The sequence below is a fragment of the Schistocerca serialis genome, chromosome 1, assembly GCF_023864345.2.
Source record: "Schistocerca serialis cubense isolate TAMUIC-IGC-003099 chromosome 1, iqSchSeri2.2, whole genome shotgun sequence".
In the NCBI taxonomy this organism is placed as follows: domain Eukaryota; kingdom Metazoa; phylum Arthropoda; class Insecta; order Orthoptera; family Acrididae; genus Schistocerca; species Schistocerca serialis.
This window is the reverse complement of record NC_064638.1, coordinates 241048639-241066060: the sequence shown is the minus strand read 5'-3', so window position 1 is coordinate 241066060 and position 17422 is coordinate 241048639. Positions and strand designations below refer to the sequence as shown.

General features: G+C 43.1%; 1 protein-coding gene across 1 annotated transcript in view; it reads left to right on the top strand.

The window, feature by feature from the left end:
- Window positions 1-1984: 1984 nt before the first annotated feature.
- LOC126463248 (inter-alpha-trypsin inhibitor heavy chain H4-like) overlaps window positions 1985-17422 on the top strand; it is a 170187-nt gene continuing 154749 nt past the window's right edge. Inside the window, exon 1 of the mRNA XM_050096144.1 lies at window positions 1985-2139. Coding sequence (XP_049952101.1) covers window positions 2041-2139 — 99 coding nt within the window. The 5' untranslated portion in view covers window positions 1985-2040. The remainder of the gene's footprint in view (window positions 2140-17422) is intronic.

Sequence of the window (17422 nt, the reverse complement as noted above, 5' to 3'; positions counted from 1 at the left end):
TCATGATTCGAGGGTCAGCAACTGGAGACGGAGGGAAGGTGGGGTGATGGGGGTGTGGCAACAGGGCAGAGTTCTCGAGGATGAGAGAGACTATAGGGAGCTGGGACGCAAGTTGAGAGAGCAATGGGAGGGGTGAAGGTATTCTAAATGTCTGAGGAGTTTAAGGAATTGGAGGGTGCGAGAAACAATGAGAGGAGCAGCAGTCAGAACTATATTATTGTTGATAAAGGTTGGCCTGATAAGATGCGCGGATGATGTTAATGAAATTTAACCCCCGTATTCGGCCAGATGGTTTAATCTATTGCGGACTTCCTTTAGTGTGGTTAGATGGTTAGGGCTCCAGGTTAGTGTCTCATTCAGTGTACTGGGAGATATTTTAATGATTTAGTTAGGTGCATTGTGTGGGTAGTGGCTAGTGTTTAAAATAAAAACGATAAAAAATGCTAGTAACTAATAAAACATGTCTTATTACACTACTGGCCATTAAAATTGCTACACCGAGAAGAAATACAGATGATAAACTGGTATTCATTGGACACATATATTATACTAGAACTGACATGTGATTACATTTTCCCGCAATTTGGGTGCATAAATCCTGTGAAATCAGTACCCAGAACAACCACCTCTGGCCGTAATAACGGCCTTGATACGCCTGGGCATTGAGTCAAACAAAGCTTGGATGGCATGCACAGGTACAGCTGCCCATGCAGCTTCAACACGATACCACAGGTCATCAAGAGTAGTGACTGGCGTATTGTGACGAGCCAGTTGCTCGGCCACCATTGACCAGACGTTTTCAATTGGTGAGAGATCTGGAGAATGTGCTGGCCAGGGCAGCAGTCGAACATTTTCCGTATCCAGAAAGGCCCGTACAGGGCCTGCAACATGCGGTCGTGCATTATCCTGCTGAAATGTAGGGTTTCGCAGGGATCGAATGAAGGGTAGAGCCACAGGTCGTAACACATCTGAAATGTAACGTCCATTGTTCAAAGTGCCGTGAATGCGAACAAGAGGTTACCCAGACGTGTAACCAATGGCACCCCATACCATAACGCCGGGTGATACGGCAGTGTGGCGATGACGAATACACGCTTCCAATGTGCGTTCACCACGATGTCGCCAAACACGGATTCGACCATCATGATGCTGTAAACAGAACCTGGATTCATCCGAAAAAATGACGTTTTGCCAGTCGTCCACCCAGGTTCGTCGTTGAGTACACCATCGCAGGCGCTCCTGTCTGTGATGCAGCGTCAGGGGTAACCGCAGCCATGGTCTCCGAGCTGATTGTCCATGCTGCTGCAAACGTCGTCGAACTGTTCGTGCAGATGGTTGTTGTCTTGCAAACGTCCCCATCTGTTGACTCAGGGATCGAGACGTGGCTGCACGATCCGTTACAGCCATGCGGATAAGATGCCTGTCATCTCGACTGATAGTGACACGAGGCCGTTGGGATCCAGCACGGCGTTCCGTATTACCCTCCTGAACCCACCGACTCCATATTCTGCTAACACTCATTGGATCTCGACCAACGCGAGCAGCAATGTCGCGATACGAAAACCGCAATCGCGATAGGCTACACTCCGATCTTTATCAAAGTAGGAAACGTGATGGTACACATTTCTCCTCCTTACACGAGGCATCACAACAACGTTTCACCAGGCAACGCCGGTCAACTGCTGTTTGTGTATGAGAAATCGGTTGGAAACTTTCCTCATGGCAGCACGTTGTATGTGTCGCCACCGGCGCCAACCTTTTCTCAGTGCTCTGAAAAGCTAATCATTTGCATATCACAGCATGTTCTTCCTGTCGGTTAAATTTCGCGTCTGTAGCACGTCATTTTCGTGGTGTAGCAATTTTAATGGCCAGTAGTGTACATGCGGTGAGTCAGATTAGCATTATTTATATGTTGCTCAGATTGATGGAAGGTGGTGCCCTTGATTAACGATAGCTGTCTACAAGTCGAGCGAGCAGGGAGGCTCGCGGTCGGGTGATAGTCCCTTGCTGACGTCACACGGTTTGGGCGGCTGGCTGGCGATGGGTCAGCTGCGCGGCCTGCAGCCTCAATTGCAGCTGGCGATGGACTTCAGGGCGGTCGTGGTGTCGGCGGCGCTGCTGGTCGCCGTCTCTGTTCAGGTTACCTCACGTATCACGCACACCATTCATAGCCTACGTTTAACTGTTACTGCACCTGTTGGTGATTTTTTAGTCATTTATATCTAAATCTACTTCCATACTTCGTAAGCTGCCGCAATGTGTGTGGTAGACAGTATTTCGCGTACCACTGGAACTTGCTGCCTTTCCTGTTTGAGTGGATATAGGTGGACAGAAGGAGGCGTTTGTGCAAAACGTCCATGTGAACTCGATTCTCTCTAATTTCGCCTTCAGTCTTTTCCCGAGGTAACAGGAAAAAATGTTGTTTTATTCTCCTAGGAACGACCGCTCTGCGTATTGTAGCAGCGAACCACACCGTCATGCACAAAGTGTCTCTTGTTGCGTCTGCCACCGGAGCTCGATGAGAATGTGTGTGAGGCTTCCGCGCAATGGTAACGAAACGCTAGCGGTTTTCTTCGAATCTTCTCTGTTTCCTCTATCAGGAGGATAAGGGTACCAGACTGAGAAGAAATGCTCACGTCACCATAGATAGAGTGTTTTGTAACCTCCCTCCTTCGTGTGTGGTCTGTTCCTCCTCGTGATTCTTCCAATGAATCTCAGTTTGGCATATGGCTTTCCTACGCTTAGTTTTATGTGGTTGTTCTACTTTAAATCGCCCAGTACGCGTACTCTCAGATACTTAACAAATGCGACTATTTTCAGTGATCGTTCGGCAATTGTATAGTCCGTGCTTTGTATACGAATGTTGTAAATACCCTAAGTAACTGTCTCTCATATGTTTTCACAAAAAACTGTTGACCAAATTTTAATGAAATTTGGTACAGAGATAGCTTGAAGCCGAGGAAGAACATGGCCTACTTTAGGAAGTGTGCAGTACAAGACATTCAGTGATTTGAAAAATTTTACGCGAAATGCGTAAAAACATTTCTTCCTCGAGAAAGCTCTTTATCCATTGACTTTTGAACTTTATCGCTTTATCGTATTTGCGAAAATGTTTTTATTGGATGAAATGTTCCACGTAATGCGATTCAACGTAATGAATACAATGCCTATACCATCCTCAACGTGTTGAACCCATTCTCTTTTTCTTCTTCTTCTTCTTCTTCTTCTTCTTCTTCTTTAGTAGCGCTAAAGCCCTTGGTGAACCTCGGCTTCTTCAACGATTTTCCTCCACATTTCTCGGATATCTGCTGCTCTTTTGCACCATCGGACTCCCATACTGGTGAAATCCACTATCACTTCGTCAGTACACCTTCTTCTACGTCTCCATTTTCTCCTAGCTAAATGGATCACACTTTTCATCATTTTTCTTTGAATTGTATCCAGTGCCATTCTCGCCATGTGTCCTAACCGTCGTATTCGCTGTGATTTCACAAAATTCACTATGCTCCTACCTTGTGTAAATACGTGTAATTCGGCGTTGGAGCGTATTCACCAGCTTTCTTACTCCCTTGTTGCACCACAGATATTGCGCAGTATTTTCCGCTGAAAGCTTGTTATTGCATTTTTGTCATGTTCTGCCCATACTTCTGTCCAATATGTGACAAATGAGCTGACCAGGGAGTTATATATTGGTAGTTTTGTATTTCTTCTAGCAAGACTCTTTCTAAAGAGCTCCACATTTGCAAAGTAAGCGCCGGCCGTTGGTGGCCGAGCGGTTCTAGGCGCTTCAGTCTGGAACCGCGCGACCGCTACGGTCGCAGGTTCGAATCCTGCCTCGGGCATGGATGTGTGTGATGTCCTTAGGTTAGTTAGGTTTAAGTAGTTCTAAGTCCTAGAGGACTGATGACCTGAGATGTTAAGTCCCACAGTGCTCAGAGCCATTTTTGCAAAGTAAGCTCCGTTTTTATTTGAATCTTTATTCCATATTAAAATTATTAAACGCGGAAGTAACTCTGTTACTTTTACCCGACTAAAGCGCTACGTCGATTTCGATTAAATTTGCACTGAACCCTTAAGCAGAAAATAACTGTCACTACATTTCATCTGGTCTTCACCCACAGTACGACCCTGTATCATTACGGCATTTTTAGTTATAAGTGCACAGCGGATAAGGCTGAGGGGCGGGCAAACCATTTTGATACAACCGACTACGAACTCCAGTGCTCTGCTAAGGTTTTTGCTTCACAACGGGGGGGGGGGGGGGGGGGGCAGGGGCACATGTGAGGTATTGATACCATTCTTATCTTATGCGTAGTGTCACATCAGTTAATAATAGCAGATCGTCGTGTATTCAGTTTTCCCAGCCAGTGTTGATTCTCAACTGATCAGTAGTGCATCCTGCGAGGACTGAGTTGCCCATCATTTGTAAACAATGTCAAAAATGTTTCAAATGTGTGGTTATTTCTGAGGGACCAAACTGCTGAGGTCATCGGTCCCTACTCTTACACACTACTTAAATTAACTTATGCTAAGAACAACACACACACCCATGCCTGAGGGAGGACTTGAAACTCTGGCGTGAGGGGCCGCGCAGTCCGTGACATGGCGCCTGAAACCACGCTACCACTTCGCACGGCGTAGACAATGTCACATCCGTAAGCAAGATCGTGCATAGAAACGCCACATCACTTAGCAGTTTTTGTAGATACAATTCGGAGAACTGTAGTCGATTTTGAAAGTTATTAGCATGAAGCTGTTGATGGACCAAAATGAAATCAGATGGATTCCATGCATATTGTAGAAACGGGTGTTTGAATGTGTGTATGTCCTAAACCACCGCACAAATTTCAACTAAACTTTGTACAAGTATGCCTTAATGTCATTCAATAATCGCTGTGGGTTAAGAACCACCTGTTTATCATAGTTCAGGAGATATGCTGTCATAAATAATGAGATACGTAAAAAAACTGCCGCATCATGCATGAGTTTCAAATATATTACTTCCGTGCTAATAACTCTATTCGCAATACATTATGCAGACAGTATGCATATATGCCCCTGAACATACCTACAAAATTATGTCGTTGTGTGACACATAGATCTGGAGATATCACATTATAAACACTGAAACGCGTAAAAAACTTCCCCATCAAACATGGCGTTATATTTATTACTTCTTTGCTGCTAATATTGTTCGTATCATATTTCGTAGACAGTAGCCACATATAGCGCTGAATATATCTACAAAAATATGTCATTGTACGACACATAGTACAAGAGATATGATGTCACAAACACTGAGGTGTGTGAAAAAATGTCGCATCATCCATGAAGTTTTAATACATCTATTCTTTACTGTAAGATACTCCTACAGTTGAGTCAACTTATTGAAATCCCTGACACGCGACAGCGTTTCTGAGAGCTTTCAACGAGTGAGTGGAAACGGCTGTAGGCGAAACAATAGCCGTCTATAGAGATACAAAGAGGCGTTGCCAAAGGGGCTTTTAGAAAAAGTTGTTGTAGACTCTCAAAGCTCAAATCAGCTACGTTCAGCGTACAGAAACCGTACGGAATCGTCTCACTCCAAGTCTACTACAGGAATACTGGCCAGATTTCGTTTCTAACAGAAAATTAGCAGAATGAATACCTGGAATTGCTGGGCTTGTCAGCTAGGTTAGTATGTGTAGAGCACTCCTTGCGCTGACTTTTGGAAATTTGTCGTAATAATCCTGTGGGACCAAACTGCTGAGGCCATAGGTCCTTAGGCTTACACACTACTTAATGTAACTTAAACTAACTTACGGTAAGGAAAACACACACATTCCATGCCCGAGGGAGGACTCGAACTACCGAGGGGGGGGGGGGGGGGGGGGGGCCTCTACTGTTCTTTTTAGGTGGTGTTATGTTATTTTCACACTTCTAGTTTCTTCCAGTTACTAGTAATATTTGTAACGACAGATGGTGAGGGCTTATCACGATCACGGTACCTTGCAGCGAACAACCTCATCGCTGCCCTAACAGGTTAGCGATGATCGCCAGGAAAGAAAATCCTATCCACTTGGTATACAATGTGATACTCTCAATGTCTTCTGGAGCGAATTGTCTCACCGCTACAGCAAAAGGGTTCAAACTGATGGGCTTCATGAGCATTAGTGAATACACTAACTGTACCTAAATTACGAGTGTGCTGCAGCAGGGCGGCGTATATGGGACATCCCCTCCTGACGGCAAGACAGTGGTTTGCGGTGCTGTTTTGTCTGTATTGTCGAACGGCTAACACGGTGCACGAGGCACGGTGCAAACCCTAGTTGCTGGTTGCCTATCTAAAGTCTTCCAGGGACAACAAGAAATCTATTTTTGTCTTTCAATGAATTTCTGGCCGAATTTACAACTGTAAAACGCTTTCGTTATCAGGTCATTAGGAGATACAGTCTTAACGTTAAGCTTTTAATACAAGACAAATACGACAAACTTTGCATGTCTTGAGACAACGTAACTCATGATGTTCAAATCACGTAGTCGATATTCATACTCAGCCAGTGTTTGATAATGAGAGCATTTAGCGAATTTCAACGAATTTTGCACAAAACTGCAAATCTTAACTTTTGCTAGCTTACACTCCTCACAAGTTGATGAAAGGAATGTTTCCGCTGTTCACGCAGTAAAACTCAAGCACCAGGGAAGACTTTTTTTTTTTTTTTTTTTTTTACTGCTAGCTCCATTTGAAACATATTTTGCAGAACAAATCGACAAATACCATTGAATGTATCAGCAAAATTACATCACTGTCGATACATAGTTCAGAAGGTATGAGGCCATAAACATGACAATTTACAAATAATTTCGAACCTTTTCGGAATTTTTTCTCGCTTACAAGCTTAACATCAAACACTGAACTTATTAACTCATTTGTAAAGTAATCAGACGTTTGAAGCTGTTTTATACACTGGAGTTCGATGTTTTAATGAAAGTGGTTGTTAGTATTTCACCAAGTTCCGAAGACATATTCTCGTTGAAGCCCTCTTGGAGTACATCATCTCGTTGAAGCCCTCTTTGAGTGACCTTTCCATCATCATAGCCAAAATCATGTAGTATCGTTTTTAAAAAAATAATCAGTACTATAATTCGGCAGCTACTGTTTGCATAAACCACAATTTTCTCCTCATTTTCCGCTTCACTTAGCGAAAACAGCAGCTCGGTATACTTGTTTGTTCTATATATACTCTGTCCAGTCACATTAATTTGAAGACCTGTCAAAAGGCTGAATAACCACCTTTTACAATAGGGACCCCTCCAAGACGTGCAGGAAATGGAAATGAGCGTTTGGCGTCATTGGCCGGGAGGCCCCTTACGGGGGCAGGTCTGGCCGCCTCAGTGCAGGTCTTATTTCATTCGACGCCTCGTTGGGCGACCTGCGCGCCGGATAGGGATGAAGTGATAAGGAAGACAACACAACACCCAATCCCTGAGCGGAGAAAATCTTCGACCCTGCCGGGAATCGAACCCGGGCCCCTTAGGACGGCAGTCCGTCACGCTGACCAGTCACCTATCCTTTTCTATCTCATTTTTCTTCTATATTGTTCGTTGAATTTGTTCGTGGCAGACGTCCGATGACACTCGCTCACTTTGTTCGTTGATCCATTTACTCAGTTTTTTATTACAGAGGGTAGCTAAACCCTCTGACTGAACATGCTGAGCTACCATGCCGGCACCTATCGTGGCGGACACGACGAGCAGGAAGAGAGTCAATGAGGTTTCCGAAGGTACCGACAAGGATGTGGGGTCATACCGATCCAGTGCCGTTGCCAGCTTCGCTCCGTTTCTCGGTTGAGGACCCGTTGCACGAACATCATGATCGATGTGGTGCCACAAATTCTGGATTGGACTTAAATTCAGGGAGTTTGGTGGCCAAGGGAATACCGTAGGCTGTTCTTGGTGCTCTTTAAGCCACGCATGTATGTTGCGAGTTGTGTGACATGTTGCATTGTCCTGCTGGTAGAGGCCATCGTGCCGAGGGAAAACAAACTGCATGTAGGGGTAGACACGCTCTCCAAGGATATGTGCATACTTGTGCTGATTCGTTGTGACTTCCCGAACAACGAGATCGCTTTTGTTGATTTGTAACTCATTTTGCAGAAAGTATCCACATATACCACTTAATGTACCTGGGTCGGAGATTCTCACCGCTCAGGGGCTGGGTGTTGTGTTGTCCTCATCATCATCATTTCATCCCCATCGACGCGCAAGTTGACGAAAGACTTGCACCCGGCGAACGGTCTACCTGACGGGAGGCCATAGTCACACGACATTTACATTTTTTTTTACTGAATGTACCATCAAAATTATATCATTGTTGACACAAATTTCAAGGGATAACATAAACATGGCGACGAGTGGGTAAGACATATTCAGGAAGAATGTCTGACCGAATCCTAATCGCGCGATCCGTATATGGGTTTGTTTTGGGATTAATGAATCGCTTCAGGTGGACTCCGAGCTCAGTACTTCGATGAAATCGCATCAGACTTTTTTCCTAGCTTTCCACAAAATTACTTAATGTAAATATCGGGATGGTTTGTTTGGGAAGGGTATGGTCTATTCCTTCATCTTTTTCAAAACCAACGCTTGGGCCGTCTCTAACGATCTCATCGTCGACGGTATGTTAGACATTCTTCGTAAAGCTTATTGTTGAAGCAGTTATGAGAGACCTCTCTAATTACATTGCCCAATCATGTTTATGTGACCACGCCAATGTTCGACGGCAACTGTCAATAACCGCTCACAAGGCAAGTCGCGTCTACATCTACATCTACATCATACTCCGCAAGGCACCTAATGGTGGGTGGCGGAGGGTACTTTCGGCACGACTGTCTGATCCCTCCAACCCTGTTCCACTCGTGAATAATGCGTGGGAAGAATGATTGTCGGTAAGCCTCTGTATTGGCTCTAATGTCTCGAATATCCTGCTCGTGGTCAATACGCGAGACATATGTGGGGGTGAGTAATGTGTTGACCGACTCCTCCTGAAAAGTGCTGTCCAGAAATTTCAATAGTAAATGTCTCTGTGATGCACAACGCCTCTCTTCTAACTTCTACCAGTGGAGTTAGTTTAACATCTCCGTAGCACTCTCTCGCCAGCGAAACGATCCCGTGACGAAACGCATCGCTCTTCGTTGGATCTCCTAGTCTATCAGTCCTACCTGATAGGGATCCTAGATAGATGAACAATTCTCAAGAATCGGGCGAACGAGCGCCTTATAAGCCATTTCTTTCGGGGATGAGTTACATTTCCTTAAGATACTTCCGATGAATATGAGTCTGGTGTCTGCTTTTCCAACTATCTGTTTCATATGGTCATTCCACTTAAGGTCGCTCTGGATACTTATGCCTAGATATTTTACGGCAGACGCTGTCTCCAGCTGTTTGTCATCAATAGTGTAGCTGTACAGTAGTGGATTTCCTTCCGTATGTTGTATTTATTTACGTTAAGGGTCAACTGCCAGAGTCTGCACCTTACGTCAATTCTCTGCAGGTCGTTCTGCAAATTTTTACTATCTTCTGACGGTGCTACTTTGGCATAAACAACTGCATCATCTGCGAGTAACCTTATAGAGCATCCGACGCTTTCTACTATATCATTTATATACAGGGTGGTCCATTGATAGTGACCGGGCCAAATATCCCACGAAATAAGCATCAACCGAAAAAACTACAAAGAACGAAACTCGTCTAGCTTGAAGGGGGAAACCAGATGGCGCTATGGTTTGCCCGCTAGATGGCGCTGCCATAGGCCAAACGAATATCAACTGCGTTTTTTTTTAAATAGGAAACCTCATTTTTTATTTCATATTCGTGTAGTACGTAAAGATATATGAATGTTTTAGTTGGACCACTCTTTTCGCTTTGTGATAGATGGCGCTGTAGCATTGCGGTGTCTCATTTTTGCAAGCCGTGCCCGAAACCCGATCACTTTTTCCTATATTTCTTTTATCTTTATACTCCTGCACATAGAATGTTATCACACATGAACGTTTCTTACCGCGTTAGGGGATGCAAGTGTGTTATATTAATTGTTGTTGTTGTGGTCTTCAGTCTTGAGACTGGTTTGATGCAGCTCTCCATGCTACTCTATCCTGTGCAAGCTGCTTCACCTCCCAGTAACTACTGCAACCCAAATCCTTCTGAATCTGCTTAGTGTATTCATCTCTTGATCTCCCTCTACGATTTTTACCCTCCATGCACCACATTTCAAAAGCTTCTATTCTCTTACTGTCCAAACTATTTATCGTCCATGTTTCACTTCCATACATGGCAACACTCCATACAAATACTTTCAGAAACGACTTCCTGACATTTAAATCTATACTCGACGTTAACAAATTTCTCTTCTTCAGAAACGCTTTCCTTGCCATTGCCAGTCTACATTTTATATCCTCTCTACTTCGACCATCATCAATTATTTTGCTCCCCAAGTAACAAAACTCCTTTACTACTTTAAGTGTCTCATTTCCTAATCTAATTCCCTCAGCATCACCCGACTTTATTCGACTACATTCCATTATCCTCGTTTTACTTTGATGTTCATCTTATATCCTCCTTTCAAGACACTGTCCATTCCGTTCAACTGCTCTTCCAAGTCCTTTGCTGTCTCTGACAGAATTACAATGTCATCGGCGAACCTCAATGCTTTTATTTCTTCTCCATGGATTTTAATACCTACTCCGAATTTTTCTTTTGTTTCCTTCACTGCTTGCTCAATATACAGATTATTAATTATATTAATTATAATATTACAAGTACGTTGCACAATAAGTGTTATATGTTTATTATATAATATATGTATGTGTGGTATTTTCAGAGGGTACAATCATTTTAAATTATGATATTCTTATATTTCACTCTTACATGAATTCTTATATTTATTCATCAGGGAGATTTGATGCCTTCCCTTGTGTGATACCGATGGCACAAACATATGAAACATGGGAATTCAAGCGTCTGAGCGATCTTGGAACGAAATTATTTCTGCTCATTTATTAGCAACTTCGGCACAAACCTCCTTCTGAGGTCCTAATGCTCCATTAAAATGAAATGAATGAATCAAGTACTAATTTAAACATGTCTGCGAGTACTCTGATCGTGATTCGTCTATCCTGCATCACGACCTCATTTGCGAATGTTGAGGACCTACCTAAACGTGCCTCACTCTTCCCTGATGAACGGCCATCTTTGAAGCTGTTGTACCACTCAGTAGTAGCCACTGTTTCTCTCAAAACACTTGTCGAATCCTGCGGATTGTTTCACCTTGAGAATCGTCAAGCTTAAAATTTGGTGCAATAACGTTGTTCAACTTTCTCATTTTGACCACAATACAAAACCCGCCGACTACCACCTATACTCGTTCAGTTGTCAACAGCCAGCCAATGACGGGCTGTTCCCGCAGCCATGAAGAAAATCAGGTACGCGCACAGAGTATGTCTACAAACATAGACAGAATACGCGCCCAGTACCGTGGTTGATTTCAACAGTAGACAGTAAAGTAGGTTACTTTTTGAACAGTCTTCGTATAGAGTGCTAAAACAGAAATATCGACATCATCTGTATATGTTATTTCTTTATTTTAAGTTCATTCGCCAGGCGTATAATTAGTAGACGAGGACAAAGATATATCAATATACATTGGAAAACATTCTAGTAGTAATCTTCTACGGACGTGGGTAGAAAAATTAAAAATAATAATTAGGATTCGAACACGGTGCGCAAAAGCAAGAAGCTCCGATGCTTGCTATTGCGTCACCAGTCACTTGGTAAAAGCTACATAAAGCTGACCGCGCGGGGAGCCGTGCGGTCTGAGCACCTTCCCACGGTTCACGCAGCTCCCTCCGTCGGAGGTTCGAGTTCTCCCTTGGGAATGGGCGTGTGTGTTGTCCTTAGTGTAAGTTTGTTTAAGATTAAGTAGTGTGTAAGCCTAGGGACCGACGAACTTAGTAATTTTGTCCCATAGAACGTCCCTCAAATTTCCAATTTTTTTGCATATAAAGCACCTGGAAAATTTTGACTGATGTTTTCTCAGAAACTGTCGAATACCTACGAATAACCGAAGACACATGTTAGCTTATACTGGCCTCTCTTTAAATGAGCTAAGTTTCTGAGAAATCTGGTTATGATGACACTTGCCGTGTTCTTCTTGTGAGTATATTCAATCAATATTTGAGGATGAGTTTTCATTTATTACTTCTTTACTATTAACTTTGTTTGCAAGAAATTTTGCAGTGTCCACATACGCGTATACAATTGAACGCACCTGGAAAATTATATTACTGTACAAGAAGTAATTTATCCTCCAACACAGCGAAATTGCTTTCTAATTCTATACATTAGTTTTTTACCTTTTTTTTACACATTTACAGTATTAGTCACGCGGGACTATCTGTTGTTCGGGACGTCCTCGGTAAACACGACCTGGGAAAGGATCTAGCACCGCAGCGTATCAGGTGTGAATTTTATGCAGATAAAATCAGATCAGCATGCTGTCTTGTTCGACTAGAATGATCTTTGTCGTTTCTCAGCAGCAGAGGTGCTTATTTCAATACCTCCCATTACTGAGTATGTGCAGTGGTCAAATAGTGGAATGCTATTATCGACGTTGTTCAGTATTTTTTGGAACGGAATAAAAATTTGGATGTCGGCCTGTTGTTTTTATTTTAAACTATACGAGTAGTCTGTCCTAAAAAATGGATAAAAGTTTTGAATCTGATGACTGTCTTTACATAGAAATAGATCTTTCCAAGTAATTTCGGCTTGCGGTACGATAGCAGCCATGGACGGTGTTAAAATGTGCCTACTGCATTTGTGTCAAATTTATTTGACGTGTTAACAAGGTTATTTTGTGACTGTGGAAAGCTACTGCATTATTTGGCCTGCGTCTCTGGATATACATTAAACGGTATATTGTCTGGTTTTCCTACTCGATACGTTTGTCCACGTTAAGGTGTCGCGTAATCCCTTGTATAGTTGGCAATATTGTTCGAAGTTATTAACTGCTAATGATATTTTCACGCAATGTAAAGTTTCAACCTAAAACTATACTGTATAGTCTATATGTTATTTTGCAAATAATATCACACAAGCATTATTCCATTAAGTGGCACCTTTCAAAATCCGACGAATTTTATCCTAGTTTCCACATTTTTGAAACGGATATATGGCTTTAAATAACGTGAATCAGAATAACTGGAAATTCTGTCCAAACCTGAGTAAGAACCCGTCCGCTGAAGAGGATACGTTCCGATAGGTGTTCCATACGTGCATTGCAGATACCTAAACAACTGTCACTGATTATGATACAGTAAGCAATGATCCTCTAATACTCTTTCCACACGCTGACATTAACTCTAAAATGCAACGGAAGCTTTCTTCACTCGAAAATGTTTTTCGTAACTCAAGGTCCTGTTCTATCATAGATGATGGGAGCGAGGTTATCAGCTGACTTAGGCTCCGATTTCTATCACCTCGTTTGGCAGTAGCCACGACTCTCAAAGAACTAAATTAAAAAAAAAAATAAACTAAGGGAAAAGCCCTTGAGAGTACACTACTCGTTGCTGTGTCCTCGAGGCAGCGACAGCAGTACCATTTATATCAATTAGTTTATTATAGTTTACCCATATCAATATGGACACTCTTACAAAATATCGAAAGTATCCTGTAGAAAACGCTACTGCACCGACTACTGGAGCTGGGAAAGATCGTCTGGCAAGCCGTCAAATCTGCTTTGTACAGTTATTTGAAGTACACAAGGCTATCAAAACAAATGGAACACACGAGTGGATACTAACAATTTAGTATTAGACCATCTTAGATCGCATAATACCATTGTCCATACCGCCTGTACCTGTATGAAAGTTACTAAGGAATGTCAGACAGATAAGCATGTGATATCATAAACGTGCTAGGCGCTTCAGTCTGGAAACCGCGCCAAAGCTATGGTCGCAGGTTCGAATCCTGCCTCGGGCATGGGTGTGTGTGATGTCCTTAGGCTAGTTAGGTTTAGGTAGTTCTACGTTCTAGGGGACTGATGACCTAAGATGTTAAGTCCCATAGTGTTCAGAGCCATTTGAACCATCATAAACACATATTGAACTTTTGTTACCTTGTAACATTGGTGACAGTAACACTGCTGGTGTAAGCTTTCGTTCTGCATTAATGAATCCTTACTAGTGGACCGTTGTAAATTCACTACTGGCTATTAAAAGTGCTACTCATAGAAGAAAACCAGATGATAAACGGGTATTCAATGTACATTTATATTATACTAGAACTGACATGTGATTACATTTTCACGCAATTTGGGGTCATAAATCCTGAGAAATCAGTACCCAGAAGAACCACCTCTGGCCGTAATAACTGCCTTGATACGCCTGGGCATTGAGTCAAACAGAGATTGGATGGCGTGTACAGGTACAGCTGCCCATGCAGCTTCAACACGATACCACAGTTCATTAAGAGTAGTGACTGGCGTATTGTGACGAGCCACTTGCTCGGCCACCATTACCCAGACGTTTTCAGCTAGTGAGAGATCTGGAGAATGTGCTGGCCAGGGCAGCAATCGAACATATTCTGTATCCTGAAAGGCCCGTACAGGACCTGCAACATGCGGTCGTGAATTACCCTGCTGAAATGTATGGTTTCGCAGGGATCGAATGAAGGGTAGAGTTACGGGTCGTAACACATCTGAAATGTAACGTCCACTGTTCAAAGTGCCGTCAATGCGAACAAGAGGTAACCGAGACGTGTAACCAGTGGCACCCCATACCATCACGCCGGGTGATACGCCAGTATGGCGATGACGAATACACGCTTCCAATGTGCGTTCACCACGATATCGCCAAACACGGATGCGACCATCATCATGCTGTAAACAGAACCTGGATTCATCCGAAAAAATGACGTTTTGCCATTCGTCCACCCAGGTTCGTCGTTGAGTACACCATCGCAGGCGCTCCTGTCTGTGATGCAGCGTCAGGGGTAACCGCAGCCATGGTCTCCGAGCTGATTGTCCATACTGCTGCAAACGTCGTCGAACTGTTCATGCAGATGGTTGTTGTCTTGCAAACGTCCCCATCTGTTGACTCAGGGATCGAGACGTGGCTGCGCGATCCGTTACAGCCATGCGGATAAGATGCCTGTCATCTCGACTGCTAGTGATACGAGGCCGTTGGAATCCAGCACGGCATTCCGTATTATCCTCCTGAACCCACCGAGTCCATATTCTGCTAACAGTCATTGGATATCGACCAACACAAGCAGCAATGTCGCGGTACGGTAAACCACAATCGCGATAGGCTACAATACGACCTTTATCAAAGTCTGAAACGTGATTGTACGCATTTCTCCTCCTTACACGAGGCATCACAACAACGTTTCACCAGGCAACGCCGGTCAACTGCTGTTTGTGTGTGAGAGATCGGTTGGAAAATTTCCTCATGTTAGCACGCTGTAGGTGTCGCCACCGGCGCCAACCTTGTATGAATGCTCTGAAGAGCTAATCATTTGCATATCACAGCATCTTCTTCCTGTCGGTTAAATTTTGCGTCTGTAGCACGTCATCTTCGTGGTGTAGATATTTTATGGGCAGTAGTGTAGTATTATCAACTGCACAAGGATTACTAGCTTCAGAGCGTATAGGATAATCAAATGAAGTGCTAACCACATCGCGTACCGATTACAAAAAATCAGAAGTAATTTAATTTATGATATTAATTCAGTTTACTATAATTCAACATTTTTTTGAAATGATTAATTTCGTTTTATGTCATAAAAAGTGCAGAGAGGGCTTAAAATTCAGACTGGCAATAGCAAGAAATGGGTTTCGGAAAAGGAGAAATTTCCTAACATTGAATATAAATTTTAGTATTATGAAAACTTTTCTGAATGTCTTTATATGGGTTGTAGTCTTGTGTGGAAGCGAAATGTGGACCACGAAAAATTCATACAAGAAGAGAACGGAGGCATAAGTGTGCTGAACGTTAAATGAACCATGGAAATTGTCGTTGTTGGGGAGACTTGCGTGCCACAATGGTACAGATAGCCGTACTACAGCGGAGTGGTACCTGTTGAGAGGCAAGACGAACGTGTGGTTACTGAAGAGGGGCAGCAGCCTTTTCGGTAGTTGCAGGGGCAACAGTCTGGGTGATTGACTGATCTGGCCTTGTAACAGCAACCAAAACGACCTCGCTGTGCTGGTGCTGCAAACTGCTGAAATTTTTCCGGAGGGCATGCTGCTTTGCTGAGTGGTTAAACGATGATGGCGTCCTCTTGGGTAAAATATTCCGGAGGTAAAATAAGCCCCCTTTTGGATCTCCGGGCGGGGACTACTCAGGAGGACGTCGTTATCGGGAGAAACAAAACTGGCGTTCTACGGATCGGAACGTGGAATGTCAGATCTCTTAATTGGGCAGGTAGGTTAGGAAATTTAAGAAGGGAAATGGGTAGATTAAAGTTAGATATTGTCTGGAATTAGTGAAGTTTGGTGGCAGGAGGAACAAGACTTTCGACCAGGTGAATAGAGCGTTATAAACACAAAGTCAAATAACTCTAATGAAAGAGTAGGATCTGGAACCGAGCGACCGCTACGGTCGCAGGTTCGAATCCTGCCTCGGGCCTGGATGTGTTTGATGTCCTTAGGTTTAAGTAGTTCTAAGTTCTAGGGGACTGATGACCACAGCAGTTAAGTCCCATAGTGATCAGAGCCATTTGAACTATTTTTCAAAGAGTAGGTTTAATAATGAATAAAAAATAGGAATGGAGATAAGCTATTACGAACAATATAGTAAACGCATTATTGTAGCCAACATAGATACGAAGCACACGCCTACCACAGTAGTACATATTTATATGCCAGCCGGCCGTTGTGGCCTAGCGGTTCTACGTGCTTCAGTCTGGAACCACGCGACCGCTACGGTCGCAGGTTCGAATCCTGCATCGGGCATGGATGTGTTTGATGTCTTTAGGTTAGTTAGGTTTAAGTAGTTCTAAGTTCTAGGCGATCGATGACCTGAGAAGTTAAGTCGCATAGTGCTCATAGCCATTTCACCCATTTGTTTATATGCCAACTAGCTCCGCAGAAGATGAAGCGATTGAAGAAATGTACGATGCGATAAAATAAATTATTCAGATAGTTAAGGGAGACAAATATTTAAAAGAGGAAGCATTCTGGTTGAATTTTGCATAGAGCATAAGTTAATATGGCTGACATTTGGTTTAAGAATAATGAAAGAAGGTTATACGCCTGGAAGAGACCTGAGACACTGGAAAGTTTCAGATAGATTTTGTAATGGTAAGAGAGAGAGGAACCAGGTTTTAAATTGTAAGACATTTCCAGTGGCAGATGTGGGCTCAGACCACAATTTATTGGATATGAATT